Genomic DNA, 13961 nt, shown 5'->3' with positions numbered 1-13961 from the left:
GACCCCACCTAGTAGGACTAAGGCTTGGTTTTGTTGTTGTTGTTGTATTATTCCTAAAAAAGTGGAAATCCCAAGAAAGAAACTCACGTCCTCCTTAGCATGAGAAAGAGCTAATAGGCATTATGAAGAGAAAAAAGCTTAACAAACAAGGCACCATTAGCTCCAACAAACTCTCACCCACCCAAGCATCCATCCAAAACCAAACCATGTCACCATTAACCACTCTGAAACAAGTTAAAGAGGAAGAAAAGACAAGCAACCTAGGAAATAAACTTCTAGGGACTTGCATAAAAAGCATTGCCAATTCTTTTAGTATCCCACCCATTCGAATAAAGCACATATTTCTTATTAATTTGTGCAAAAAGGGAGTTAACCTCTAAGGGGAACCTTCACAACCATTTCCTTATCAAAGAGATGTTTCTAGAAACCACCTTACCAAGCCCCAATCCCCCTTCAGATTTAGGTTACCTAACTACCTCCCAGCTAATGAGGTGTCTTCTCTTGTTCTCCTCACTACCCAACCAAAGAAAGTCTCACGTCAACCCCCAAGAGATAAGTACACTGTACACATGTTCCACCCCTCCAACCTCCTACCCACCCTCTCAATCACCGAGTCCCACAAACCACAGAACTAAGGTTGCCACCAAGGGAAGAATAAGATACGAAAGAGGCCAAACAAAGGAAGCACACCCTGCCGAAGCCTTAAAGCCGTATAACACCCTACCTTCTTGATTAATGCCTACTACCACACTATTGGACAAGTTGACCTTCAAACTCCCTTTTTTTTTTTTTTTTAGATTTCCTACAAAATAATGGCCTTCCAAAAACCACAACATTGTCCTCAAGAAATAGCATGGCATCGTCAGTGAACTTGGGATTGGACACCTCAACCTCCTCCCTCCCAACAAAAAGGCCTTTAATCACAAGTCTTGGGTGTGCGTAAGCATCCTATAAAACATAGCTGCCACAAGGGTGAAACAAAAAAAAGAAGATAACGGATCCCCTTGCCGAAGCCCCCAAGTGACCTTGAACCACTCTCAAAGCTAACCATTGACAATGACCAACAAATTGATAGAACTCAAGCAACCTCTAATCAACTTCCTCCACATAACCCCAAAACCTTTCTGAATCATAACTCTATCCAAAAAATTCAGCTCACCATATCATAAGCTTTTTCACAACAAAAGCCATTGATTAATTTTATGGCTATAACCAAAGGGGATCCAATTTTCTTGAAGGTTGTTGATGGAACTAAAGAATACAAGGACAAGCATTACATCACCTAGTTGATGTTGGCTGTTGTTAGAAATGTTGGCTCAGAAAATGTGGTCTAAATTATTACTAAATACGCCTATGATGAAGGTTGCAAGATCAATTCTAGAGTAGTATAATTATCCACATATTTTTTGGACTCCATGTGTAGTGCACACACTTAATCTCACTCAGACAAATATATGAGCAGCAAATATGGAGCGAAATGAAATTGCTTGTGCGGAGTGTAGTTCGATCACTAATGTGGCAGAGGGTTCTTCATTCATTCGCTCTTTCATCACAAATCACTCCATGAGATTAGCAATTTTTAATGAGAACATGTCACTCAAATTGCTAGCTAAGTTGATACAAGGTTTTCTTCAGTAGTAGTTGAGCTCAAAATGATGAAGTTGATAAAGAGAAGCCTCCAAACCATGGTCATTAGTGGTGAGGGGGTTCTTATAGAGAATACGATATTGGGAAAGCTATGCATGTAAAAGAAATCATTTTAAATGATGTTTGGTGGGGAAAAGTTGACTACATTTTATCTTTCACCAATCCTAACTATGATATGCTTCAAGCAGTTAATACTGAAAAACCTATTTTGCACTTGGTACATGAAACATGGGACAACATGATAGAAGAGGTGAGGAAGGCAACATATCAATGTAAAGGGTTGGTGGTAGGGGATTCATCATTCTTTTATGAGGTGGTGTATAACATATTAGTTGCTTGTTGGAAAAAAATTTGCACACCACTTCATTGCTTGGCTCACTCTTTGAATCTGAGGTAATCTTTTTCTTTTTTATTCAAGTTCCACAAATTAAATGCTCATTACACTCTTTTCTAACAAACCTATGTTAATTGTCATAGGTTTTATAGCCAACAACGTCTTACAGAGAGTACAAATCATATTGCTCCACATGTAGATAGTGAAATTTCTAAGGGACGGAACAAATGTATTCGAAAATTTTTTTCTTCACCCCATGGATAGGATGAAAGCAACAATTAATTTTCCAAATTTTCTGGTTTCATGAGTTAGATTCACTCTAGAACCAAACTATTGGTGGAATATCCATGTTGCATTAGCATGTATGCTTCAATCAATAGCCTTCAAGCTTCTAGGACAACCTTGCTCATCCTCTTGTTGTGAGAGGAATTGGAGTACCTATTCATTTATCCACTCATTGAAGAGGAACAAGATGGCAGCAAAACATGCTGAAGATTTGGTAAAATATTCGACTTTTAAAAACTGAAGAATACAAGAAAGGTCCAAACAAGCTGTGGGATATTGAAAATTCTAATTCAAATGATGACTGAATAGCTTATCAATCCAATATTTGTACCCATTACCAACTAAAACACATTTACATAAAAAAAACCCAACAAAACAAGAACTTACATAACACAAAGAAATGTTTAATATAAACACAGCATCCTACATTTATGCTAAAATAAGTGTGCCAAATTGATGGCCTAAAAAATGTAGGTAGTCCTTCATCACTACAACAATGTTTCCATTAATTAGACAATTGTTTTTCTTTTTCTAAAATTGGTTCCGCATACTATTTGAAAGTTTAAAAATGCTTCCCAAATTTTAGCAGCTAACACAAACTGCTCAAATGGGAGCTTACACGCAACAGTAAGGTTGTCACTGTGTGACTTGGAAGTCACAAGTTCGAGGCGTGGAAACAGCCTCTTGTAAATATGCAAGGTAAGACTGCGTACTATAGACCCATTGTGGTCCGCCCCTTCCCCAGAACCCCGCATACGCAGGAGCTTTGTGCACCAGGCTGCCCCCCTTTTTTTTCAGACTAACACAAACTGCTACACGGTATTTTCACTTATAATGTTTTAGAAAATTAACCATAATTACTAGAGCTGCATACCCAAGAAGTGTAATAGCTGGAGAGACTGATGAAGCATTCTGTTCTAGGAACTCACAAGCAGTGATGACAATTGGTTCAGCAAATACTACCTGACATGAGAATGAACAAACTTGTATCAAGAAAAGCATTTTATTAATCATTCATTGGATGGAAACAAAACACATTAATTGATGAATTATTTAATATTACTTTATTTACTTTGACACTACAACAAATACAATAACAAGAAAACCTTAGGTCCCTGTATCCCTTGTGGGAGGAGCAATTTCAATATTTTTTCCACCATTCAACCCAATCCAAGCAACATCAACAAAAGATTGGAGGGATGTCAAATCCTTCCCTTACTATCTCAATTCAAGTTGTTCAAGGTCAACACCATCTCTTGTTCTGCCTTTAGACTCAATCAAATCAGTGTCTCCCCAGCACAAATTTAAATTTATGGTTGTTATAGTATAGCAGCCACTGCAAAAAAAAAAATACTGCTACATTTTCCATAGCAGTGAAATTAAAATTCACAGCTGAAAGGGCTGACAGCTGTTATGGCACAAGGACCACAATGGCACCACTATCACACTGGATCATATAAACCTCAACTTCCTCTCTCTTCTTATTTCTACCCAATATTAATAAGTAGACAGAAATGTTCACCTCCCATATAAGCCTAAGGAGAAGCAAAAGCACTACAATGTCAGCTCTGATTATATTCATGAACCAAAATAAAAATAAATATAAAAATAAAGCACTAAGACTTTTGGCTTCATATGCTTTTTCAAATTCTTAAAGCGGTCAACTTTTACAAATAATGCAATATTCTTCTAGAATTCTTTTCATACCACAAGAAAACATATTTTCAATAAAAGAATGAACTGCATAGAAATCTGCATGTATCATATCCATAAGCAATATAGAAATGAGAAGCATCACAGTAGAAGATGCATAATTCAGATCCATTTTTTCAACATATAATGTTTAATGAAAAGCATTTCAACTAATTTAAGGGTCCAGAGCAATAGGAAAATTCAAAATGGTTTTCCTCAAGTAAATGAAATAAGAATGAAAAGCTATAACAAAATTAACGGACCTTTTAAGTAGAATTGCCTAATGCACAATATACATGACCAAGAATTTGACAGTTTAATAAAGGCATCTCCAATCCTAAACACCACATCACTATCAACATCGTCAACACTGCCTCTACTGCCACTGTACCTGCTCCCACTAACATCACTAATGACTAAACCAACACCACCATCACAACCCTGCAAAATTGATTGACACAACTACTGTCACTGCCAAGCATGCTGCAATTACAGTCACCACATCACTTCTATCACCACCAACAGATACTACCACCCCCAATGCCCCACTATTCTTCCCATACAAGATGACTGCCACCCCACCATTGCACCATTGCCACTCTGAAGCCTACAATGCCAATGCCAACACCAGTGGCACCAACACAACACCACTGGCACACCACAGCCAACAGCACAGCCACCATGCTGCCACCACTGCCACAATCATCACCACCAAAAATATAACCACAAGCAGTGCTGCATTTGCCATTGCAATTAGCCACACCACAATGCACTAATTGAAATATTTTATCATACTTCTTTCAATTATCAAGGTTTTTTTAGCCAAACGCCAAAACAATTTGAAAATTACAAAAATATGCATGAAAAATGTTTTAGTTTGATAGCCATTTTACAAAATATTTCAAGAAAAAATACATGGACCTTAGCATCATTCAGGAAATTGGACAAGAAAAAGGATCTGTATTGTCATGTATCAGGCATATGGGATTCATGAATTATTATAACTAATAAATACTGACACAAAAAAATTAACAGTAATGAACCTATTTACAGTTAAACTTAATATATGCAACCTTATTTGAGAAAATAAAAAAGGTTTTACTTGGAAAGATACATTCAGTCTGAAGCTGAAAATAATAATAAAATGATCAAATGCCTTAAACCCGATGCTTAAAGAAAAAGGAAAAGTTAAACTCATACTTGGGTAATAAAAGTAGAATAAGTAATAGAAGGGAATTGGTACTCGCCAAAAATACTATCTTGGTAAATTCCACAAGAAGAGAGATAGAGTTATACACAAGGAAATTAGTAATAGAAGCAAAATGTTATAATTATCAAATTACTTTTAGGAAACCAAAGCAAACTGAAGTATACTTCTATAATGGCATGAATTGTTCAAGCAAACAGAAAAGCTAAAAGAAAACAAGGAATTCCAATCCTAAGAGGCATGAACTCTACTTCTTAGCCTCGGTTTGCCCACTGCGAAAAACAGAGGGAAAGAAAGAAAAAAAGTTTTTTGGGACCTGGGTCATCATAAAAAAAAATGACTACCAATACATTTCCTTCTCATAAAATCCAAACAAAATATTTGTTGTAATTTCCGACTACTTTCGAATACTCAATTAAAAAAAGCTGTATATTCAATTCATGATTTCATGATCCCATGACAATTACCCCTCACAATAACGAACACACGTAGCATCGTAATCAAAGTACCAATGTGTGTGCGTGCGCGCGCGCGCGCGAGTGAGAGAGAGAGAAAGAGAGAGAGGAACGGGGGCAGATAGATCGAACAGAGGGAATAGAAGAAAAAGAAGAGTGGGTTGAATGAGTTACCTCGTCGACGTACTCGTCGAGCTGAGGATGAACGAAAGTTTGAGAGAACAACACACAAGGATTTGGACGACCCATTCTATTATCTTCTGCTCTATTGATTACAGATATTTGCTTTAGAACTCCTTATGAAGCCATTAATCAAAAGCTTCAACTTTGTCGGGACGGAAGGCGGCGCCGAGACGGCGGACAGCAGTACAGACGCGGCGGGCAGAAAGCTAGGGCTCTAAACTTTAATGGAGTGAAAACTGAAGACCGAAGAGAGAGAGAGAGAGAGAGGGAAAGAGAGAGTTTGATTGGGGCAGCAAGGGTGGCAAAACGGGCGAACTTGATGGGTGATCCATGACCCGATCATTTAAACGGGGGTTTAGGTTTAAAACAAGTCGATTCATTTTTAAATAAATCCGGATCCTGTTTATTAAACGGGTTAAGCGAGTTCGAATAACCTGTTTAACTTATTTTATATATATATATATATATTTACGTTTAAGACAAGCTGATCCATTTTTAAATAAATTAATCCCGATCCGACTGTTTATTAAATGGGTTAAACTGGTTAACTTGTTATATATATATATATATATATATATATATACATATAGACACGCAGTGTACAGCCTCGTCATGGCCCTCATCTTCGCTTTGATCGTCGGAAACTCGGAATCCTTCGCCGCCTCCAAGATCTGCGAGACCCGTTGGATTTGGCGGCGCTCCAAGAGCCCCTTCCAATGGCTCCTCTGCTTCCCCCTCGACATTCGCCCCACTGGCCGCGAAGAACCCCTTCTACTTCTCCCGCAAAGCTAGCACTCCACCTCTTCCGCACCTTCTGCAACATCCTCCGTTGCCGCCGCCTCCCTATCTTCCAGATCTAAATCTTCAACCAGACAATTCTTCTTCTTCTTAATTACTTTTCTTTTAAATCTTTTTGGTTTTTAATCTTTTGCCTCTTATGTCAATTTTGGGGAAGAAATAAAGCAAAGACCAGCTTTTTTTGTGCAGCGTTGGTTTGGGACTATGGGGAAGATGATGGAGAACAATTGAAGGGTTTAAGCCTGGGTTTGGTGGTAAAGGATGGAGAAATGTTGAAGACGGCAGTCGGCTGCAGATTGGCTCACGGCCGTCACCCCGTCCCCTTGGAGTGCATTTTCTTTAGAAAACAAATTGTTATTTATGTGAAATATTTTAAAAGTTTTAAAATTAAAAATTTACAATTAAACGGACGAATTTGAATTTACTTATTAGCTATCACAAGTCAAACCTGAACTCGTTTAATCCTAACTTGTTTATGACTTGTTCGAACCTAATTTATTACCCGTTTTGTCATCTCTAAGCGTGGCTCTTCCTCGCTCAACGGAGAATGAATCCCGGACCCCTCAAGTTCGCTCATTTGAATCAAGCAGCAATAATTCCCATAAACAGCAAACTCAAATTATGTCGTTCACCTTTAAAGTTAAGCCGTTGGGGCACTTGGCTTGTTAGATTTGGTCCCCACCCTCTATTTTTGCAACAACCCGCAATGTCAACTTGTCAAGTTAAGATGAATTCAAGGATTTATTTGGAATGGTTGTTGTTCACTATTTTTTTATTTTTGTTTCTTCACATTAAAGAAATAAATTATAAAAATATATTTATTTATATCTATTTGATATCATTGCTATTTTTGATTTTCTATTTGATTTCTTTATAGTAAAAAAATAGATTATAAATGTGCATTTGTTTCTTTTATTAGTTTTCTATTACTATTACCGATTTTTTAGCTATTTGCCACAAAGCTAAAAATCAGATTTTATGATTTTCAATTTTTTTGTCAACCTATTGTCAGAAATTTTAATATCTATAAATAGTTTTTTGGATTAAATTATTCAATTTATACACTTTTGAATTAAAGTTAAAATTAAATGATCATATAAATCTTAATATAATTAAAATAAAATGTACATAAAATTTAAAAAATAATAATAAAGTCAATTATAAGATACTTTTATTATTTTTTAATTATCATATCCAACAAAATTTTTATTTTAAAGCAAAATTTGAAAGTAGAGCAATTAAGTAAAATAATTATAATAAATTTTATTTTTAATATAGTAATTTTTTAATATGTGATGTTTGTAATTTTATTATTTCAATAATATTTGTATACTATTTTGATTTAAAGTTGAAAATGAACATTGTTTAATTAAGTTTTTAATTTATATTAGTTTTATAAATGTTAATCAAACAAGTTGTTGATTTCTAGTTTTTAGTGTTTGTTTCTGGTTTTTGGCTATTGTTTTCCTAATTTTTAACAGTAACAGCAAACGATCCCTTTTATTGTTAACTTTCCGTTTCTGTTGCCACTTTTCAGCTGTTTGTCAAAAGACTAAAAACTGCATTTTATGATTTTCAATTATTTTGACAACTTGTTATATAAAATTTTAACATCTAAAAATAGTTTTTTGGATTAAATTATTAATTTTATACATTTTAAAATTAGAATCAAAATTAAATGATCATATGAATTTAAATATAATTAAAATAAAAATATACATAAATTTCAAAAAATAATACTAAAGCCAATTACAAAATAATTTTACTATTTTTCAATTGTCATGTCCAAAAAAATTATTGTAAAGTAAATATTAAAATTAGAATAATTAAGTAAAATAATTATAATAAATTTTATTTTTATTATAATAATTTTTATTATTTTTATGATTTTACTTTGTATTAGTTTTATAATGTTAACCAAATAAGTTGCTAGTTTTTAGTTTTTTACTTTTTATTTTTTATTTTTGGTTTTGGTTTTTAGTTTTCGTTTCTCTAATTTTTGATAGTGATATCAAACGGCCCCTAAGTTTTCCATTTGTATTTTGTGCAAGTTTTTTTGTGTTTAGAAGGAATTTAATAAAAAAAATTTATATTTTATTTTGTTCAAATTTACAAAATCTAATTTGTAGATCCAAAATTTATTTTTCTAAATTTTAGATAAGGAAAGAATAGAAAATATAAAAAATTTAATTTTTCTATATTTTAATTTATTAATAATGTGAAAAGAAACATAAAATTTATGGGAAATTAATAACAAAACTCCAATTTTATACATCATCGACATTTAATTTTTTAAAATTTTAATATATTAGAATACATTTTTATATTTTATACTATTAAATATAAAAAATAAAAAATTTCTTTCTAATTTATCTTTCCTTTCTTCAAACAAAAACTTTAATTCAAATGGGGTTCAAGTGGTTGGAGAAATGGATCTCTTCTTTTAGCCTAATAGCACAACTCGTGGATATATTTTTTTCTCAAAATAATACCTTTTGAATAAATATTTTTTAAATTACATAATCAAAAATGTATTTCTCATAAGAATTGTAATGCAAAATAGCAACCTAATTAATCGAAGCAAAATCAACTTACTTGTTTAATTCAAAGCAAAAAAATGATATAAAAACAAACTAAAATTTAGTTTCCAAACTCTATCTTCCTTTAATTTATGCCTTATAAAGTCAAATCCTCCTCCTTCCTTCGATTATACCAAAAGTTTTGCACTTAAGAGTGTTAAACAGGACAACTCAAAGATTGGAGCTATCATCGGTCAATCAATGTGTGGTGATTGACTCAACTAATTTCCCTCCAATGGTTTCCTTCCATTATTGTATCTCCTTATTTAGAATGTGTCTATAGCTAGCATACTATTGCGTTTAAAGTCTTTCCTTATATATAAAATTTCGTTGTATAGTTTTTGCAAGTCTATAAATAAGCATGTAAAGAATGGTGTAGGCATCGATTGTTACACCGTGTTTGTACAATCTTTCATGGTATGACCTACACGCCAACGCCCTTTCCTGTGTACCTGTACACTTCCGCAAAAATATCTTCCTCGTCCATCACTTTTAATCTCCCAACTATCGGATAGCCGATTTCGATACAGATGGTTCGAACAAACTACTTAAATTGGGTTTCTCGATTACTTCTGGCTTTACAGAGTAATGGTTTGCTAGGTTTCATGAATGGTACTGAATTGTGCCTAGCTAAACATCTTCCAGTCACTAGAAACGCTGGAACTTCCACTCCTGAAATTAATCCGGCTTTTCTCCTTTGGACATAGAAGGGCCAATTCATTCTTAGCTGGCTGAATGCCACTTTGGATGAGAAGGTTTTGTCAGTAACCTTTGGTTTTGATACTGCTCATGCGGTCTGGCTTGCCTTAGCCAACAAGTATGCCTCACGGTCCCATTTCTGCATCAATTACCTGAAGCACCAGTTGTAGTCTTTAAATTAGGAAGGGAAAAGTTGCGGGGAATATCTTTAGGATGCAAAGTCATGGGTAGATCAACTGGTTGTAGCCAGATAACCTGTAAAGGATGATGATTTAATTCATCATGTTCTCAAGGGTTTGAATTCCTCTTTTTCATCATTTTCAATCTCCATGGGTGTTGTTTTGCATGACAAATCAATGAGTTTTGATGATTTTTCCTTTGAGCTATTGTCCTATGAAATACAATTTCAAAGCCAGTGACCTATGCACGTCCCACAGCTGCACGATGAAAGCATTTTTGCTATGATGGCTCGTCGTATTGGAGGCCAAAAAAGGCAGAACAAACCATTTCAACTTAGGTTCCTCAATCCTCCTGAACTCAAGGCCCTGCTCGATTCCAAGGCAATAATAATAAGCACAAGAACAATCAATTTCAATTTCAAGGGAATTTTCAGCCATTTAGAAACAATAAAAACCCAAATAGTGTTGTTTTTAATCCCTATGCCTGTCAGATTTGCCAAAAGGAGAACCACACTACCTTGGATTGCTTTCACAGATTCGGCTATAGCTACCAAGGTCAGCATCCACCAACTCAACTTACCGCCATGGTAGCTCACTCAAACTCTCTACTGGCAGATAATACTTGGATGGCTGATAGCGGGGCAAATAGGCACATCACCAATGATAGTGGTGATATGGTTTCTCCAGCCCCTTATAATGGCTCGGACACGTACAGTTGCCGTGGGTAATGGTAATGGTTTGCAAATTCCAGCACAGGTTCCTTTACTTTAAATACTCATAGCTCAAAACTTTCTCTCAATCATGTCTTACATTGTCTCGATGCTCTAACCAAATTGATATATGTTAACCAATTTTGTGTCGATAATGATTGATATTTTATCCTAACCAGTTCCTTTTATTGTGTGAAGGATCGCAAAATAGGACGCACACTGCTGGAAGGGCCAAGTGAAGAAGGACTATATCCCATTCGTTTGTCTTCTAATTATGCAAATAAAACCCGACCTCCTGTTGCATTTGTAGGAATTAAAACTTCTGTTGATGTTTGGCATGCTCATCTTGGCCATCCATCCCTACAAGTCACCAAGAGCGCCATTAATTATTTTGATCTTCCCATTACCAACACTACTCAATGCGACTTTGTTTGCTCGTCTTTTAGGCTGGGCAAGAGCAATCAGTTTCCTTTTGTTCTCTCGGACAAGGTTTCTAAATTTCCTTTCGATCTCATCTGCTCTGACGTATGGGTGTCACCCGTTGTGTCTAACAGTGGGTGTCGTTATTATGTTTCCTTCACTTACAGTTATTCTAGAATCATTTGGTTGTATCTCATTGCTAATAAATTTGAAAATTTATTTTGCTTCATTCGTTTTAAATTGCTTGTTGAAAATTTACTTTCTCGCAAAATCAAACAAATTCAAACTAATAATGGGGGAGAGTAGAAATCCGGGCAGTTTAAAAATTTCTTAACTTTAATTGGAATTCATCATCGACTCACATGTCCGCATACTTCCCAACAAAATGGTATTGCTGAAAGAAAGCATAGACAAATAATAAACATGGGGCTGTCAATGCTAGCTCAATTTTAAAATAATCGGGACTTAATTTTGAAATAAAAAAGGACTTAATTTTGAAATTGTAATGCCCTGATTTTTGAATTATTTTTTTTTTCTTTCTCATAAAATATTATTACTCTAATAAAACTATGATACCATAATCTATAGCCAACGTCAACCGAACCCATAGGTACCAGGGATTTACCTATTTATATATACATATCACCTAAGCAGCGGAACTATAACATACTTAGCATCTATACAATAACAAGAGTTTCATTATCTCTACATATAAACATATAAACCCTAAAAATCCATCATGTCCCTGACTCATTGATTTACCCTGCTATGGGGTAAAACCAACGAACTCCTCAGTCACAGAGCTCGCTCCACTTGTCTGTTGGGGTTTCCTGAAATATATGTAATTCTAGGGCGAGACACCTCTCAGTAATGGAAATAAACTAATATAAGTGTATGGCAACGTGATTTTGTCATATAATAAACATATACTACAAATAATTTCATTGTAGTATTATTTGACCTGTAACTGTCAATAAATGGAAAATATGTACTTATAAACATACTCATAATGAATTTACATACTATTGAAATCATCTGCTAAATATGTATAATACTGAAATTATACCCTAGATGTCCGTGTATCATGACTCCACCCCTCATGATTTGGGTTGTGCGGCCTGAAGGCCGGACCTAACCTGACTGGCCTACCAAGTTAAGTCAAACATAAGATACTATGCACGATTGCCCACCCAACCTAGTCTGCTCATCATACTACACCGTCACGCACTTTTAGCGGGTCAGTAACACAGTGGGTATCCTACTACATAGTCACACTTTTGGGCTAATTGGCCACCGACCCACACATCCTTAATAGTGTGGTTGCACTGTCGGCTATACCCAATCTAGTCCGCCCAACCTATTACACCATCAAAATCATTGAGGTCGGCACTCAGTGGGTATACCTACTACACCGATCTGACTAGTTAGCTATGGTACCGTGCTCTTAACGTAAGTAACTATTCGGCTTCTGATACTATATAATACATTTCACATAATATATTTCTATTCATAAATAACATTTTCATATTTCTGTAATAAAACATGGCTTTTATGTAACTCTGAATAAATTTGTTATTTCATAATTTCTGAATCATATTATCATAACAAAACTGATCTCGGCATCTGCGCCGGCTATCATATCTCGGCATCTATACTGGTTAACATATCTCAACATTTACACCGGTTATCATATCATAATATGCTGGAAAATATTTTAATTTCTATATTGATCATTAACTTTAAAACTATTATCACATTATGCTTATTCCGTATAAATATAAAACATTCTGACATATTACAAATTTGCAGTAAAATCATTTATACTCATGCCACACAAGTGAGTATTACTATATCGTATTATCTGTCCTGAAAATAACATATTTTACTGATGAAATAATATTAAATATGAAATCATGTTTTACTTAGTTCAACACCAGTATTTTCCCAAATTAATTAATTCATAAATAAATTCCTGAAATTAAATATTGTATATTCAATAAATAAATTTCTAAAAATAACTGACTTAATTTATTCTCTTACTTGACTTCATGAACTACGTCTACAGGGATCCCGAAATTATACACACGGTGCTCACCCAAACCCTGAATTCAATAACCCTAGTTCAATCAATTTCATCTCAAATAAAATACTATTTTAAAATTTCCTAGGTACATAAACTCCAAATAAACAATTAAATTCCCAAAAATAATCAATTTGCTTAATTCCCTAAATCTCACTCTCGCTTTGGAGGACTAGGACCCCCAAATTGAAAATTTGCTCCAACCAAAATGTCGATGATTGAGACTAGGATCCCATGGTGGTGCCCGGTCGTCAATTTAACTGAAGATTTAAGGAAAAATTGAAGAAAGAGGGAGAGGTTACCTTACTCCAGGGGTGGTGCTTACGCCGCTCTTATGACAAATCCGCTCTGGTAGAAATGTCGGTTGTGGAGAATGAAGCCCAGTGGTATTTTTCGATTTCCAATCGGTACTCGTTTGACCGACGAAATCGAGGAGAGAGAGAGGGAGAGAGAGAGAGAGAGAGGAAAGACGAAGACAGCATGAGGAGAGAGAGTGGGCATGGGTTTTTTTTTTCTCTCTCTCTCTATTTTGTTAACTTTGTCTCCAGGAAGCTAAGACATTAAGCTTCCTAATACCCTTTTTTTTTCTTTATTATCTTATATTAATATTATATACATATACTTTTATCCTTATATACTTATACATATTTATATAATCATCATATTATTTAATTTAATTAATTCAACTTTATA

General features: G+C 34.7%; 1 protein-coding gene across 4 annotated transcripts in view; it reads right to left on the bottom strand.

Annotated features, from left to right (window-relative positions):
* Positions 1-6095, bottom strand: part of LOC131154218 (protein virilizer homolog) — a 142700-nt gene extending 136605 nt beyond the window's left edge. For 3 of the 4 annotated variants that reach the window (XR_009136390.1, XR_009136389.1, XM_058106838.1), the window contains exons 1-2: positions 5795-6095; positions 3141-3229 (exon numbers count right to left, since the gene is read on the bottom strand). Coding sequence is in view for 2 of the 4 variants with exons in the window: in XM_058106838.1 (XP_057962821.1) it covers positions 3141-3229; positions 5795-5869 (164 nt within the window). In the remaining 2 variants the exon portion in view is untranslated. The remainder of the gene's footprint in view (positions 1-3140; positions 3230-5794) is intronic. The other variant, XM_058106839.1, reaches the window with a different exon arrangement.
* Positions 6096-13961: the final 7866 nt, after the last annotated feature.

Source organism: Malania oleifera, chromosome 4, assembly GCF_029873635.1.
Source record: "Malania oleifera isolate guangnan ecotype guangnan chromosome 4, ASM2987363v1, whole genome shotgun sequence".
Taxonomy (NCBI): Eukaryota; Viridiplantae; Streptophyta; class Magnoliopsida; order Santalales; family Ximeniaceae; genus Malania; species Malania oleifera.
The sequence above is the reverse complement of the archived record's forward strand: the minus strand, read 5'-3'. Positions and strand labels throughout refer to the sequence as shown.